This window comes from Nuphar pumila, chromosome 13, assembly GCF_984573655.1.
Source record: "Nuphar pumila chromosome 13, dmNupPumi1.hap1.1, whole genome shotgun sequence".
Taxonomy (NCBI): Eukaryota; Viridiplantae; Streptophyta; class Magnoliopsida; order Nymphaeales; family Nymphaeaceae; genus Nuphar; species Nuphar pumila.
In genome coordinates, this window is record NC_143261.1 from 28,717,124 (window position 1) to 28,735,593 (window position 18,470).

General features: G+C 38.9%; 1 protein-coding gene across 1 annotated transcript; it reads left to right on the plus strand.

The window, feature by feature from the left end:
- Window positions 1-16,816: 16,816 nt before the first annotated feature.
- Window positions 16,817-17,233, plus strand: LOC149818210 (mannose-specific lectin-like). Its single transcript, XM_089986172.1, has one exon. The coding sequence runs from the start codon at window positions 16,817-16,819 to the stop codon at window positions 17,231-17,233; it is 417 nt and encodes a 138-aa protein (XP_089842298.1).
- Window positions 17,234-18,470: the final 1,237 nt, after the last annotated feature.

Here is an 18,470-nt window from a genome sequence, read left to right on the forward strand (position 1 = left end):
TCAGCGAGCTTTAGGTTGAAGTCCTACTGATTCGCAGTCCTTAGGTTGAAATCCTTTAGGACCTTTTCTTCCGATCTTTAGGCTGAACCCCTACTGATCATCGAACTTTAGGTTGAAGTCCTACCGATTCGCAGTTCTTAGGTTGAAATCCTTTAGGACCATTTCCCTCGATCTTTAGGCTGAACCCCTACTGATCAGCGAGTTTTAGGCTGAACACCTACTGCTTCGCAGTCCTTAGGTTGAAATCCTTTAGGACCATTCCTTCCCTCGATCTTTAGGCTAAACCCCTACTGATCAGCGAGTTTTAGGCTGAACACCTACTGCTTTGCAGTCCTTAGGTTGAAATCCTTTAGGACCATTCCTTCCCTCGATCTTTGGGCTGAACCCCTATTGATCAGCAAGCTTTAGGTTGAAGTCCTACTGCTTCGCAGTCCTTAGGTTGAAATCCTTTAGGACCATTTTTTTTGGTCTTTAGGCTGAACTCCTACTGATTTGCGATCTTCAAGTCGAACTCCTACTAATTCACAGTTCTCATTTTAAATCCCCTTTAGATAATTCATAAGTCAATCTGTAGTTTGAATTCCTACTAATCTCTATTCTTCCGCGGTTCTTAGGTTGAATTCCTATCGAACCACATTCATCTTTCAAAAAGTAAACCTGTAGGCTGAATTCCTACTGATCTATATTCTTTTGTTGAAATCCTATTAAACCAACATTCATTTTTCCAAAAATCCAATTTGTAGATTGAATTCCTACTAATCCATATTTCTTTTGTTGTTCTTAGGCTGAAATCCTGCTGAACCATATTCATTCTTTCGAAAATACAGTCTATAGATAAATTCTTATTAGTCACAAATTCTTTTACAAAATTCTTGGTTTGAAATTCCTATTAAATTAAAATTCATTTTTTTTCAAAATTTCAATCTGTAGGATGAATCCCTATGGATCCAATATTCTTTACGGCTCTTAGGTTGAGTCCCTATTGAGCCAATGTTGTGTGATAAAACCAGTATTTTCATGTTATTTCCTCCAAAATTTTCAGCTAAAGGATGCATCAAAATCTATATTGAGTGATTATTTCACAAAGAATTCATGAAAACTTTGCCAATTTGCTAAAAAATTGTTGATTCTAAATATTCTCACTCCACAAAAAGAATTTTCTCAGATTACCTCCAGTATTTCCTTCCAAAAGGTGAAACTTTTTGCGAAAAAGAGGTAAAATTCAAATCTTTTCCTGTTGATCAACCAAAAGGATGTAAGAAACGCCCTTGATGTGATCAATAAAAGAAATCTTCAATGATGTTGAAAAGCCAGAAGCAAATTGATATTGATCGTGGCTATGGCGCATGTTTTAAAATGACTTTCTGGCAATCAGGCTATAGAAATATCTTGAGCTACAAAAAGAACCCACTTAATCCATATCTTCTCATTCTAAAGTTGCAATCAAATATCCACAAAAGAGATCTCTCAATTGTCGTCAAGATGAAGGCGAATTAAGCGGGTAGACCCCCGGGGCCAAAGAAGATTTGAAACATCTCCAAGATGACGGAGTTTGTGACGGATCCTTCTAGGGAAAGTTCAGATCACCGTCGAGATGAAGGCGAGTGGGATGAACCTACCGATAAACCCTAAAAGATATTTGATTTCTGCTATCATCTAAAGACCTTTTGAGCCAATATCATATATAATCCTTGAGAGAAAGAAGGATTGGAGCATCTTCGAGATGAAGGAGTTTGTGACGTACCCTTCCCTGAAAAAGAGAAAAAAGTCAGGACATCCAAATGAAGGATGATGTGAAAAACCGAGAAAGCCCAATGACTCAAAAGAGTGCAAAAAGATCATCATGGGAAAAACACCCAGATATCAAACTGCCGAAGTTGCCAGAAGTCATCTTTTCTCATGCAAAATTCTTTTATCAATATCTCTTTATTTCCTGCTTTTATGAAATTAAGAATATTTCTTCTATTCTCATATCAAGGAAATGGATAGCTTCCTTGAAGAAAATCATCAACGCTAAATTTTTGAATTTGACTCTTAAAACCGAGGAGTTAACCTCATTGGAGGAAATACTCTAGGTAAAAGAGGGAATATCTTTGCACATACGTGCACATTTAGAAGTGTTTGAATCTACTATGATTTTATCTTATTGGCAAAATTTTCTAGCTATTCCAAGAATTAAATAAACATTCAATATTCATTTTTGATGCAACCAAGCGTTGTTTATATTTCCCAAAAAGAGTTGCCTCTGAAGGAAGTATCTCTTCCTGTCCCATCACGGTTTTCTCATTGAAGAATCCCGTATGGATAACCCACTCAGGATAAGGGTTAAACCTAAAACCATTTGCGAAAGATCATTTGATTTCAAAAGCTATTTCAGTCTCAGCAAAGAGACGCCCAATTTCTTTCCCTTTTCGAAGCTTTAGGGACCCTATATTTCCTCCTTTCGCAAAAACCCCTCTCGGATTTGTTCGTCCAAATTCCGAAGGTCCCATTATGGTTTTCTCCATTTTTGAGAAACCTGTATGGTAGATTTCCCCCACTCAGGATAAGGGACAAACCTGAACCATTTGCGAAAGATCATTTACTTCAAAAGCTATTTCAGTCTCAGCAATGAGACGCAACATTTCTTCCCCTTTTCGAAGCTTTAGGGACTCTATATTTCCTCCTTTCGCAAAAACCCCTCTCGGATTTGTTCGTCCAAATTCCGAAGGTCCCATCATGCTTTCTCCATTTTTGAGAAACCTGTATGGTAGATTTCTCCCACTCAGGATAAGGGTCAAACCTGAACCATTTGCGAAAGATCATTTGATTTCAAAAGCTATTTCAGTCTCAGCAATGAGACGCCCAATTTCTTCCCTTTTTCAAAGCTTTAGGGACCCTATATTTCCTCCTTTCGCAAAAACCCCTCTCGGATTTGTTCGTCCAAACTCCGAAGGTCCCATCGTGCTTTCTCCATTTTTGAGAAACCCGTATGGTAGATTTCCTATCCAGATTAAGAGTTAACCCGGAACATCGCTTCGCGAGGTATCTTCCTTGTAGGTTTGGGTTAAACCTGAGTCACATTCCAATGAGATTCCTCGTTTTTAACGAGATGTTTTCTTCCAAGTCCCACCATGGTTCTTCCCATCAAGGAACCCATGCTTCATATATTCCTCCAAGAAAGGATCATACTCGAGCTTCATTTCACAAGGCCTTTTCCAAAATGTCCCATCAAGGTACTCATGTATTCCTTTTCTCATTTCCAAATTCATTTTTTTGATATATCTTCGTCCCATCCAGGTTAAGGGCTAAACCTGAATCATTCCAAAAAGAGTATCTTGTCTCACCCATGAGACCTGATCAAAATTTTCATTTCCCACCATTTCAGAATTTCCATCTAAAGTCCCATCACGATTTCCTCATTTTCTACTCAATCATATAATCTTCGAGGAGTTCGTCTTCCCAAAACCATTCAGGATAAGGTTTCAAAGCCTGAAAAACCATATTTTCAAAATAATTCTTCCACACCCAGTTCAGACCTGCTGACTGGGGCATTTTCAAAATTTGGAGTGTTGTCTTTGCCACTAAGCTCGACTCTCAACCGGCTTAGTAGCAAAGAGGGGCATCTGTGAACACCCCAAATTTTTCAAAGTTTTGTAAAAATGACCCTTTTGCCCCTAACCCCGTTTTCTGAGAAAATCAAGTCATTTCTTCAGATTCTCTGAATTAAAATTCATATTGATATATTCAAAATCAACTCTGGATCCGAATCCAACACTTTAAATCCATATTTCCTCAAAATCCGGATCAAAAACCCATTTATGAAGAAATTTTCTTAAAATGGTTTTTTTAAATTCTTAGAAAAATTCCTTTTTGTAAATATTTTTGCAAAAACACAAAAAAATTAGCTTCAATCTTTGTTTTCTCACAAGATTTAGGATTTTATTCCAAAAAAAATATTGAAAAATAACACAAAAACCAAAAAATTGGAAAAACTACGAGAAAAAGCAAATGATTTTCGGTCTTTTTGAAAATTAATTTTGCTAAAAACCTCGGGAACGCCCTTTTTGTAAAAATTTAAAAATCAAAGGGAGGGGGTCTTTTGCAAAAAACTCTTTAGGGTTTTTTGTCTTCATAAGGAAAAGGGAAAACTGTCGCCCCCCTCTCCATTCTCTCTTCACCATGGCGCACCCTCCATCGTGAAACCATCGCCCGGATCCTCCATTCACCTCTCATCTCTAACAAACCCCCCTTCGAGAGGCTTCTTCCTCTTCTTTAAGAATTGGTAGAGGCAAACCCTACAGCCACCGCTCTTCACCCCCTCACCCTTCTACGCATGTGATTTTTTTTAACCTCCTTCTCAGTTTTCCCCATTTTTTACTCTTCCTGAAAAGAAAACTCCACTCTGAAGTTTTAAGGAGATCGAGCTCTCCTGCAATCGAAGGTAAGCAATTACTTCCATCCTACCTCGACTTCTGGTAAAAAAAAAAAATTCGGTGTTTGTAATACCCCCTTTCAGCTTATTCCCGATTCTTTTTTTTTTCTTTTTCAGTTGCTTTTATCTTCATATTGATAATTTTCTTGTTTGTGGCTTTATTAGAGCACCTACTTGGTGTTGATTTTGCCTGTAGCAAACATCAACCTATGTAAACATGCTAACATCAAAAGGAACGATTAGGTTCCAATAAAACTTTGTTGTGATTCTTTTTTTTTTTTTTCGATCTCTCAGTCTTTTGAAGATCTTTTGTGGTTTTTATAGGGTTCTGCTGGCATGCATCATAACATTTTTCTCAGTTTTCTTTGATCTGATAATGTATATCTGCAATTTAATAATGGTGTTGCCCATCATGGATTCTTCACATCAAAGGAGATGCCCTGCGTTCATACCTCTGTTAGTGAGTCGGTGGCGTCCTGCCAAGATTCACTTGGACCGGTCTCGTGACACTCTTTTGATTTATTATTTTCTAAATATTTATTTATGTCAGATTAATGTTTCCCAGCCTTCACGTCATTTCTTCCTTTTTTTTCTGTTCTTTGTATCATTTCTGTAATTTGTTTTGCTTCTGCAACCTCTGTTACGATTTCGTTTGGAGCCACAAAAAAACCTGGCAAGATACACCTCGGATGATCACACTTATAGGCCCCAGGTTCATCACGTTGGTACTAATAAGGGTGTTGGCTAGATTGCTACCAACTTGCCATAAGAATTTCTGTCACGATCCAGCTTTAAAGGATGGGCCACATCCACCACTTGGCAGACATCAGCTTGTGGTGAAAGTTTTAACTAAAGGCCCACTGCAAATTGGATTTGACACCACTTCTGATCGTTTGAGAAGGTTGTTCACTAGAGAAAAATTTCTGATCATTTCTTCGTATTTAGAGCTGCAGTAAGGCCTCCTGTCAATATGTTCTGATTTCTCTTCCCGGCAGGTTAGTAATCTCACTTTTTAATATTCAGATTGTGCAACTGTTATGCACAGATTATTTTCCATGTGATTAAGCATTCACACCATTTCATCCAAGCACCATTTATATACCCACATCATGCATTTTAGTATGTTAATTAATTCATTCATTTGTCAATTGACTATGTATTTTGATGAGTTACACTGTGCATTTGCTTTGTAATTTGCGCATTAAGTTGATACTTCTATGGTTGCTCACTCTGGCAACCTTGTTGGGTTGCAATCATCGTTTGTTAATGATTCCAGCTGGAGGGTTACAATTAGTGGTATTGTGCAAATTCAGGTTCATTAGAAATGGTTGGCGTAATCGATTATCTCGATAGCATGAGTCTCAGATTGCGGAGGCCTATTGTAATAAGGCTAACCGATCGTATGAGATCATTTAAAAAAAAAAAAAAAGAGGGGCTATTACCCAAGGCTCAATCTAGGACTTCAGTGATTCCCACCTGTGTTATAAATTACTTGCCTATATTTTCCAACCTAATACCTTTTATTTCCTATCTCCTATTCACATACTGGGTTAACATTCCACTGTACACATCCACTATAGTCACTTCTAAAATCACCACTGTAGCATCCCATGTTCATCTTGGTGTCGAGTTCATCTGTACAGACTTGGGCGACCAATGTACTCATGTGCTTCAATTATTACAAGTAAAGTATGTCAGAATTTTTTTTTGACATATGCTACCATGAAGTCAATGATATTTTTTTATCAAATGGAGATTTGGTCCCAGAATGCACATACAAATAGGTTTGTTTAAGCTTCATTCCATGCGACGTTAAGGGGCTGTGTATGTCCATTTATGCCAATCTGTATATTCATATGGCATTTTATTACATATATGTAAATTCTGGAACCATATGATATATATTATATTAGCAACAGATGTGCTGGAATCGGCTTACCTTTTATATCCAGGTCATTAGGCTTGGGTACATAAGAGAATGTAATGGGGTAGTAATCTTGGTTTTATCAATTTTGTAGGTTGGAGCAGGACATCAAAGCTTGAACACGTTGGCTATCTCAACACCCATTTTTTTTCTTTTCCTTTCTGTACAATTCTCTGCTACGTCCTTTGTTGTCACTCGTGATGTATCATCCCTGTCACTTGCACATCCATTCTCCCAACCTATGCCATAGCCACCATAAATGTGAAAATGGTACCGATAGGCACCAATTACAGCAAAAAGTTTTGTAGAACAGGAGTGTCATTGAGCTGACAGTACCATGTGCAAGTCGGCTCCAGTAAAACCCATTCTTCAAAGACAAAACGATGAAGCCCCAGATTAGGGAGCATATCAAGAAGTATGTCTGATGTGATTTCATCCAGGCCAGAATTTTGATCAAGGCTTTTTACGCCATGTATGTTGAACCTTCCTGAGTTTGAGAAATCTATAATACTAGTGATCTTCCATTGAGCTTAATGTTTCCATCTCAGTTAGTGAGTAAGGATGGATTAGATTCATAAAACCTTGGTATGAGGTCATATCTTCTACCATTATGATCTTCATCATGATACCTTACCTCCCCCTATCACTGGTTATTTTCGCTGCTACAGTGATGTTTGCAGCAGCCTGAGCATAAGCTGTTCCTTCACAGCAGCCAACATCCCCTACTAACCACCATACCTGCCACATAATGCATAACCCCCTGTAAGCTTCCCATTGCACTACCTGTGGTCAGATATTTACTCCACAGCCTTTTACACTTTTACTACTCATTAGCTGCCACCTGTTGCAAGAAATATCACAACATCCATTCCCATATCATTCTGTTACATTTATTGTAATATGTGCTCTTCATTAAGACAATGTATTATACAGATGTCCTAGAATTCACGATTAGTTTAGGATTTGGTATATACACTCTTGCTTTTTGTATATTTTTCTCATTTAGGCGTCATCTTATGCATTCTAGCCATTTTAATTTCTTTTCATATTTTATATGTTACTTTATGACTAACTCAAATTCTGCAGGAGTTATAGGGGAACAGTTTTTTTTTTTCTTCTTAATTTAGGATCCATTCAATAATGTAGAATTTATATTCCTCACACTAAATTAGAATGAATGAGCATTGTAAATATCATGAATTACTTGTTTTCATGCATTTTTGCCTTTATTTCTCAAATTCTCACGATGGTGAAACACGAATGGCATGTGCACCATTTTGTAAGAGGTAATTGATACTAAGTTGATGATCCACATCAATGGCCATAGTCAGGGTGTGGACAAAACTTAGCATTTTTATCTTTTACAAAATAACACTGGATCCACACTGGATCCATTTTCAAAATTCATCATATTTTCTTAAGTATTTTCTCCTTTTATTAGAATTTAACTTAAAATTGACTCAAAATATATACCAATGACCATAGTCAGGGTATATTGAGAGTTAATTTCATTTTGAATTCTATAAAAGCACCAAATGTGTTTCATTCTTAACCTGAGTTTAAATATAGATTATTATATAATACATTCAATGACCATAGTCAAGGATGTATTATATCTTCAATCTTATTTTATTTCATTTAAAGAATGGAATAGCTTTTCAAAATCCAATTTCAAAAATTTAAATTCATCATTTAGGATAGAATTGTATCATATTTTAATTTTTTTTTCTCATAAATCCAAGTGATTCTTACCTTCATTTCTCAGATCAAATCCTATTCATAAATTCAAATTCAACTCTATTTCTCAAAAGGATTCAAGAATTCAATTTCAATGTCCCATTTGACTTTGAAAACTTTAGAATCAACTTATATCCAAAATTCAAATTCTAACTTCAAATTCAAAGTCCAAATTGACTTTGAAATTCATTTTATTCAAAACTCCAACCAAACCCAAAGTTCAAATTAAACTTTGAGATTCTTTTTTATCTTCTAAATTTCAAAAATTCAAAATTCAAAGTCTAACTTGACTTTTAAATTCATTTGTATATCCAAGATTCAATTCCTAAATTTCATTCAAAACTTGGAGATATGGATTCATCTTCTAAATTCCAGATTCAAGCTTCAAAGTGCAATTTGACTTTGAAATTCATTTGCATTTTCAAAATTCAAATTTTCAAATCAATTTTGGAAATTCCAAATCCAAAATCGGATCAACTTGGATCTAGTCTTCTAAATACAATTCCACTTTTGGATCTCAGACTTCAGATCCAATTTCCTTATAGGATCCAGAACCAATTTTCACTTTGGATCTCAGACTTCAGATCCAATTCCTCTTTAAGATCCAAACTCCAATTCCACTTTCGGATCTCAGACTTCAGATCCAATTTCCTTATAGGATCCAAACTCCAATTCCACTTTTGGATCTCAGACTTTAGATCCAATTTCCTTGTAGGATCCAGAATTCAATCACATGTTGGATCTTAGACTTCTGATCCAAATCCATCTTAGGATCCAGAACCCAATTTTATCTCGGATCTCAGATCTCAGATCTTAAATCCATCTTTAGATCCAACTCCATTCCCAATTTTAGATTTCAAATCCAATTCCATTTTCAGATCTCATCTGAATCTCTTAAATCCATTTCTATTCTTAAATACCATTTGATTTTCTCAGATCCATTCCAAATATTCATCCAAGTTCAAATTTCTAATTCAAAGTCCATTTATGACTTTGAAATTTCCTTTCTTCTCTTTTCCCGCAGTTTCAAGATCATTTTCCAAATCCAGATTCATATTCCCAAGCTCTTGATTATTCTAAAAACTTAGAACTTCAATCTTAAGTTCTAAGTTGGAAATCATTTCTTCACTTTATCAGATTCATCTCAGAAACACTTGAGAATTCTTCAAAAACACTTTCAAAAAGAGCATACATCTTTGCATTTACACAAGCATGATTCTTTGTGCATCTAGACTTAGGATAAATACTTAGATAAATTCTTTGCAAAGCAAAATGCATAAAATTCGACCCTTGGTTTGATTACCCCTGGTAAAGGCGCCAGGAACGGTCGAACCTCGTACCGACGAGCGGATCCCGTCTCCCAGTTTTCCCGTAAATATTTCAAAAATGGAGGCGAGTTATTTCAAAAAAAAAATTCTAAATTAAGGTCAAGTGAGACCCGCAAAAGCATTCCTCTTCTCTTCTCTTCTTTCTTTTTCTCTTCTCTCTTCTTTTCTCTCTTTTATTTTTCTCCCTTCAAAAAGGAGGAAAATAGAGGTTGTAAAGGAAAAGAGAAGAAAGAGAGAGAACATTACGAGAGGAAAAATTTTGCGATGATCACAGCAGACGACAGAGACTGCAGATGTGGGGATTTGCAGAGGGCACTGTCTGTCAGTGGATAGCAAAACTTGCAGATTTTGGATAGCAAAAACACAAGATCCACGTCGGATCGTTCGGTCTGAGAGATATACGACCAAAAAAGGAATTACCGCCCTAGAGGGTATACCTGATCTTGGACCCTACACTTCCTCACAAGAGTTCACCGTCTTTACGGCTACCCGTTCGTGGACATTGTACATCCTCACAGAGATCTTCCATTCTAGCCGGGTCACCTGATCTAGGAAATGTATAACCTCACAGCGAAACCTTTGAGAGATCAGTCCCTAACAAATGCCATATCCAATGAAAATCATTGTGGTACACGCATCCACACAAATGACCGCTCTCATGATCGATAGCCACTAATACAAACAACAAGATCAACACCCGGATCACCTGGTTTGGGACATGTATAACCTCACAAGGAATTCCGCCCTAGAGGGTATACCTGGTCTTGAACCATACACTTCCTCACAGGAGTTCATCGTCTTTGCGGCTACCCATTCGTGGACAGTGTACATCCTCACAGAGAATCTACCACTCTAGTCGGGTACCTGGTCTTGATCATACACGCCCTCGCAGATAATCCTTTGGAGATCAGGTGCTCGACAGACACCCCACTCAGTGATGCATGCATCAATAATCGTCTGCTCTAAACTATTGACCGCCTCGGGGTCGGTAGTCACAATATGGGCACAAGCATGCATATCAACAATGTACATCGTATCACTTCACATAGAAGCATAATATCCTACACATCGTGTTATTGCCACAAGGAATATTGCAATCCTCAAATAGGCCCTCAAAGCATGTGTAAACGACACATGAGAACGCGCAAATATGGCAATTCAGTTGATTCTATGGGCGAAGGGTAACTAACTCTATCCGTCAGCCAAACAAAACAACTGAATAAGACAAGCACTCATAACAATGCTCGTAAAACATATAATTACCATAAAATGACTCAGTCCATGAACAAGTAATTAAATTAATCGTAAGGCATAAACCATTACATCACAAGCCATTCATAAGCAATCATACGGCAACAATTATATCACAATATGTAAGCAACTTATAAGACAAGCGGCCACATCAATCCTAGTTGCCACCAGTTCATAGATTACAAGCTGTATGCAATCACATCAATCATAAGAGATGCAAGCCAACAAGTGCTACGCTACAATAAGCACCAAACAGTTCGACCAAGGGATAAAGCAAGTCACATGCTAATATGTAGCAACTGGCATAATGCTATTATTATAAGTATTTAACTAGTATGAGAAGCTCCTTATTACTCCGCAAAGAACTGCGTAAGCAGTTTAACCAACTAGAGTAACGCCTTGACAGGCGTGCAGAGCTCAATGAGTAGCATACTGAACTATCGAGCAAGCAAGTGAATTAGTAGTGCAAGTGAAGCAGTAGTGCAAGCGAAACAGTAGTGCAAGAGAAGCAATAGTGCAAGCGAAACAGTAGTGTAAGCGAATCTCATGACTCAACGACCAGTGTGAACAGACCTTATGTTTCGATAATTACGAACCTGCGGGTACGCGCAGACAAAACGTAGAACCAACTGAAACTAGTTTGGGCGTCTGTTATTCTATGTATTTTCAATAACCCGAATAGCTAGTTGAGTTTGCTCCAAAGGGACGGCTTTAGCCGAGAGAGGATTTCCCAAAGGAGGCTGTGCCACGGACGCATCCAACTTCTGCAGAAGTGTTGAGCTAACTAATGTAGCCCCTTTCCTCTAACTCCAATGACTGGGGAGGCCGGATCGTTGCCCGTAGGGTGGTTGTTAACAACCTGTCCATTGGAGTTTGTACTGCTCTGTCCTCTCCCTTGACAGACACAAAGAAGTGAATAGGTACGTTAGGGGTTGCTTAACTAACGACTCATTCTATGTTGTGGTATTTAAACCACTCGAGCATCTTGCCTGTGAAGGCGAATGTGAGACCATTTATGTGATTACAACATTTTGCATTTAGCGTTGTTCGAGGTCACACGACCGTCTCATCCGATCATCGCAGTACTAGACGTGTCATGCACTACTACAAGTACTCTAGGATGAAAGGGGTATAGCTCCTCAATAGAAGCCTCAACAGGAGTGTTTCACAAAGATGTAAAGTTTATCAACTTTACTTTATCTTTTGAAACAGTAGTACCTTGTGCCAACATTATGCATGTGATTTTCTCGAGTCACATCAGTTATCAGGGTATCTACATGCCTTGCATGACTCAACACCGACCTCGATAGACGGGATACAGGTTTCTCAGCAGGACACCCGCTAAGAAGTTTGCTTGAACCGCCAAATCGGGATCGCCCGAGATATGCCAAAAAGGCGAGCAGAACCAGCCAGTCACATCCTTCCAAATGCTTCGATTTGGAGCAGTCTTTGATGCTTTTGCACAGCTCCCTGAAATCTCAAGTCGACTCTGTAGGACTGCACGCACGAAGAGCCAGGATCCTTGTGAGGTATCCCTCTCCTTAGACGAGGATGAGTCGCTCGCTCCCGACTGAACTCTTGTCGCAAGAGGGAGAGGGGTAAATGCTGAAATTCCACTAGAGGGGGGGTGAATAGTGAAATACGATAAAGATCGATAAAATAAAATAATCAGGCAATAAGGCAGAACACATAAAACACAAAATTTATACTGGTTCGGTCAGTATCCAGACCTACATCCAGTCCCCAAGCAAACCACTTGAGCTTTCCACTATAACATCCGAGTCACCGGATAAATAGTACAACACCCTCTTCCTTAGAGGTCTTCTTCTCTCAACAGAGAAGGGGCACACCCTCTTCCACAGAGGTCTTCTTCTCTCAACAGAGAAGGACAACACCCTCTTTCACAGAGGTCTTCTTCTCTCAACAGAGAAGGGCAACACCCTCTTTCACAGAGGTCTACTTCTTTCAACAAAGAAGGAATACAGTGAATAACAGAGTTACAATACTTCCTATAGAACCTTCAGAATGATATGAATGCACGAATGAAGGATTCTCAGAATGTTCTGTTTGTCACTCAGAGGATGCTCTTTGTCACAGAGCTAGACTTGCCTTTTTCTCTTTTCTTTCTTTTCTTTTTCTCTTTATTTTTCAAGACTCTCTTTTCAAATATCGAATAGGAATTTTTCTCGTTGTAAGCTCACACGTCTATTCCATTCCATTGTTTGAATAGTTTATTTGAGTGTGTTTATATAGCTTTTAAAAAGTAGTCGTTACATTTTGGAATTGTAACTTTTTGAAATGTGAAATGTTATGTCATTTCAAAAATATCTTTTAGAGAAATTCGAGAATGCTTTTTCATAAAAGTAAAATAGAGGGTACACTAGTCGTTGTAATATTTTAGGTAATACATATTTTATGTAAAAAGTCTATTTCTTACAATAGTACATTGAACGTTGGGTTGTAGTTTTGTCTTTATTCTAATTAATGATTTGAGGTACATTAGTACTTCTTTGCTTTAAATGAGTGTAAGTACAATGAGTGCTTTGAGATATTTATTTGTACATAGTCATGTCAAGTGTTTTCTTTATGTTGTGTTTTTCAAAGTCTCCAGAGAGAATAAGGACCAAAAGAAGGTCGACATTCTTTGAGAAGGATATTAACAAGGATTTGTTACAGGAGGTATTTAATGCTTTGTAAAGAGAATGATGACTTCAAGTAAGTCGACATTTTATGGTTTTGCAAAAAGGTAACTAGAGTTCTTTTTAAAAACATATTTTATTTGTTTTTCTTTTGTGTAGCCGATTTATGTTTTTGTCTTCTTCTTATATTAGAAATATTTCTTTAAAGAAGGTAACTAGAGTCTTTTCAAAAACATATTATATTTGTTTTCTCCATGTAGCCGATTTTATGTTTTTGTCTTTTTCCTACATTTCTTTTTTTATGTTGTCTTGTATATAGTGTAAGGTACAATTATTACATAACAAAATATCTTTTTCATAAAAGGTTGTAAGAAGGTACAATTATTAGTTTTCAAAAAGGAGCTTTTTGAAACTATCGTATACTTTTATGATATAGTGTTTATGAATGAGTATGTAATATGCAATATGCAAGTTCCTGAAGGTTCTGTTACATATGACTCTAAAGAAGAAAGAAGTCTTCATCTTGAGGTAGCCGATCTCTTCATTTGAACTTTAGGAATGCATGGCTCATCAAGCTTTTTCTTCAAGGAGTATGATTGCACCATATTTGTACTTGAATAAGAAGTCTCCATCATTATTGGGTGAGATATCCTTGCATCAAATACTCGTTAGATTTATGGCAAAACATATTCAGTCATAATATAACATTTTTCAAGAGGACATATTATCATATCATATAAAATCAAATGAGACAGTGCATCATATTATGTGACATCAAAACAGAGTTTCTCAACAAATGCCCCTTGCATCCTTCAGGAGGATGCCTTTAAAGCATACGCAAAGAGCAAGGACCTGCACCTCTGCAATAGCAAGGCAATACCAACACATATGCAAAAGCACGAGCCTAGCGCAAAGCGCGACGACAAAGTAAAGACTGTAAATAGAAGTGCAACGCATAGCCTTCGCGCGATGCACGACGGCAAGGTAAAGGACAAGGATTGCGAAACCGCGTCCTTGAGTTAAATGTGTACTCGTATAAATATATATATATTTCTATATTTATATATTTATTTAATGGTCCCTTTTTAGTTAAGTGAACTTAATTCAATTGTCCAAGTCTTCTGTGCAATCTTCCCCTACCTTTGAGAGTTGCAAGCTTGCTGTCGTTCGCGGATGTACGCGATTGGCGGCTCGGGTCGCGGAGCGCGAGTGAGATCCGTCGTAGCTGAAAATATGCGATATTAACATGCAACCCAGACAAAAGCAAAAGCAAGGATAAGGCTCGACTTCTCCGATAAATAGAGCTGGGGCCAACCGTCCCAATTGCCTTGAAAAAAAAAAGGATGGGGCAGGGCCAAATGACCCTTGCTGCCAAAAGAGGGATGTAGTCAATGCGAGCAGATGACTCACGCTTACTAGGAATTCCTCGTTGGAGACCAACAGTTGTAATGATCTATCCCCATCACGATGTAGCTTCCAAAGATTTCCCGGGCCAAGGGTATAGGCTCGCGCACAAAGGGCAGGGGGCCATCGGCCCCTGCTGGCAAACAGAAAGGCAGGGGTCGATGGCCCCTCCTGGCAAACAAAAAGGCAGGGGCCGATGGCCCCTGCTGGCACAACAAAAAGGCAGGGGCCATCGGTCCCTGCTGGCAGACAAGAAGGTAGGGGCCGATGGCCCCTGCTGGCACAACAAAAAGGCAGGGGCCATCGGCCCCTGCTGACACATCAAAAAGGGGACAGGGAGGAGGGGCCCGGCCCCTCCCCTACCGTAACGGAAGCAGGGAGGGGTGTCGTGCCCCTCCCTTGCTAAAAAGGGGGCACAGGGAGGGGGTTTGACCTCTCCCGTGGCCACACAGAGAGGTGAGGGAGAGAAAAGACAGGAGAAGTAGAGAGGAGAGAGAGAGGCGTACCTGATGGTTGCCGGCGGTGACAGCGTTGACGTCGGAGGGGGGTCGCAAGTGGCGGCGTCGGAGGCTGTCGAAAGGAGGGGCTCGTCGGAACAGAGCTTGCCGGAAGGAGGGGGCCGTCGGTGGCCACTACTCGACAGATGCGAGGTCGGGTACAGAGGCATCACCGACGAGAGAGCGAGTCGGGGGGAGAAGAGAACGATAGTGCAAAAGAGGGGAAGGGCTTTCGCATTTGAAACCCCTCCCTTTCTCGCTGTCTTTAGAAAGTGCGAGGGAGGCGGTGCCCCCATTTGGGTCCGGGTCGGGTCCGGATCCGACCCAAATCCAAGATAATTTTTTTTTCGTTTATTACATCAAGGTATAGGGATAAGTCTCAATTTATAGAGTTCAATACACTCATCTGGAAGAGTTTTTCCACTCATTCAAAGAAGAATTCTTTCGCTCTAGGTGGTTGAAATCTGATAGGGATATGCTTGCCTATCTTCGGTACAGCGGCAGGAAGCCTTTTAACTCACATGAGGCTCTGACTATCTAAAATAAGGAAGCTCAAAAGTTATTGAATATTGTATATCAGTGCCTTCACCAGGTTGAACGTTATCGTCTTAAACATGACAAATACTTTTGTTAATGATGAAGTTATAAACTGTGGCATATGAGAGGTTTAGTTTCAGCCTATGGTAGCTGGACACTTTATTTTTTTTATCTGTACCGGTGTCAACACTCATATCCCCGTGTCGACACCTTGACACTTCATTTTTACCCTCTGTACATACACCGGGACACGCGTTGACCATCTCTCATGCTTCTAAACCTACTTGACCCTTGAGCTAATTACTCAGCCCACTTGCAATCCTATTGCAGAATTGTAGTACAAGTAAATTTTGAATTTAAATGGACGAGTAAAGGAAACAGTGTGGGACATTTTGGGGATTGTGGTAGCCCCCGGATCCTGTTTGAACCGGTTCATTCAAAACCTGGATCTAAAATGGTTTTTTGCATAAACAAGGCAAATGCGATATTGTTTGGTTTCTTTACAAACTGCCCCCACCATCACGTGCATCAGCATCTTTGAAATTCTTGTATAAAAAAAACAAAAGGAGGGTGGGGGTGGGGTGGTGCTGTGGCTTGGAGAAATTCTATCAAAATATCTTTAAAGTCCTTCCAAATAGCAAAAAATTGGAGCATGCATGTCGCCAATCATTGCCAAGTCGACCAGATGACAGACTCCAGGCCATATGAGTTGGCTCGCTAATGCAACAACACATTCACAGCCATCACATAGTGTTCTAACAGTTCAAGGCCAAGCTGACTATGCATGGATAGCCGACTTTAGCAATTTAGCACTCTACAACAGACCAAGTTCACGGCTTTGTGTTAGGATCCAGAGACCCGAACCCGATCACACCAACTGGTTTCGTCACTGTTACAGAATACAAGCCCAATTTGGTAATTTAAAGGGTCAACAAACACCAATGAAAATGAAGATAAAACGTTGCAAAAAACAAAAAGAAGTCATAGAGTTCACATTACAACTGCTATAAAGGCACCACAGCTCCCCAAGGCCACATTGTATCCCAGACAGAGAGAGGGAGAGGGAGAGGGAGACCCCTGTAGCCATGGCCTGCCTAAGACTACCAACCTTCTTGCTTGTTGTAAGTGTGATATTCAGCCTGGCCGCGTCCGAAGAAATGATTTTCAATGGGGAGACTCTCAACACTGGACAGTTTCTACAGAACGGCCCATATAAGTTCATTATGCAGACCGACTGCAACCTGGTTCTGTACAATGGCCAGAATAGGGCACTATGGGCTTCAGGTACAGACGGGAAGGGCACCAACTGCAGGGCAACCCTACAGAACAATGGCAACTTGGTCATCCTCTCCGGAACCGACGTTATATGGACTAGTAACAGTGCGCGCGGACCCAATACGTACCGTCTGATCGTCCAGACCGATGGGAACGTTGTCATCTATGGTTCAGCCTTGTGGGCTACCAACACAGTCCAGGGCAACAGGCGTTTGCGTTTGTTATAGTATGTGTATGCATGTTCGCATGTTTTTTTTAAGTGCTCAAGCACGTATAGGTAATAGCAGCGTCAAAGTGATGTTCTTGCAGAAAATTGAAATGGGTTTGGCAGAATAAATCAATAGAATTAGGGTCTTAGTCTGTGTTCGAGAATCAGGTGATCTGGTTCATAAACTCTTGCTATAAAGGCTTATGTTCTAATAGTTTGTTTGATCAAGTTCATGAACTCAACATTTATTCATTTCTTTGGCTCTTTTTTGTTTTTTATCAATTTCCTGAAATTCATCCTTCTATGATAAAAGTTTCCAGTGAATTTGTAAGAAGACGTCCCATTCTCAGCTATTTACAGAAAGCTGCACAACGTTTTTGGATATTACATTCAACAAGCTGCTTATTTGTCTAAATCGATTCCAAATACCTGCTCAAGGTATACAATTACTTTTTTTTTATATTTTTGTGTTTTGTAAATTAACTTACATTATGTTATTTTGTTAAGAAATAAATATTAGGGGATTAACAAGAGAAGGGGAAATTAAACGAAAGGAAAGACAAAATAGACTCACTGGCTAGATCTCTCTGTTACCAAATGGCATACCCCTTAACCAAGTCTACCTCTGATCATGAAATCCATGATTTTAGCTCTTGAATTTATTTGATTGATTATAATCCATGATATGGCAAAAGATACCATTCTTTTGTGGTCATATTATGTGGATATATGACCGCATATGATAAGGGGGGTTCTGTGTTAAGCTGAAGTCCCAGGATCAAATCCCTCCCCCACATGGGGCGGCTGTTGTTCTGGTAGGGGTCTGCCTAACACCAGCTTGCCTTTCAAATATATATATATACATACATGTCACGATCCAATCTATCTGTCATGAATATCCAAACTATACAATATCTTTCTCAGAAATATCTTGGAAACCTCTTTGGCAGGAAATTCACGCAAAGTTTGTCTTTTTTGAAGACGATCTCGTTAAAGTTTAGGTGAAAAACAAAAAATGGTAAATATGAAGAAATTAGGAACCTCTCAACCATATAAGATTATTCCCGTTGTGTCGGTGTGATAATTTCAAAGATAGCAATGTTAGGAAAATGAGAATGTTTTTGGGATATCATCACTTTATGAAATTTCTATGCAAATATATATCATGAAATTTTCAGAATATTGGAGATATTTGTGACAAAAATCTAAATCAGTTTGCACTGGAATCGGATCAATCCACTTATAAAACTTTCTAG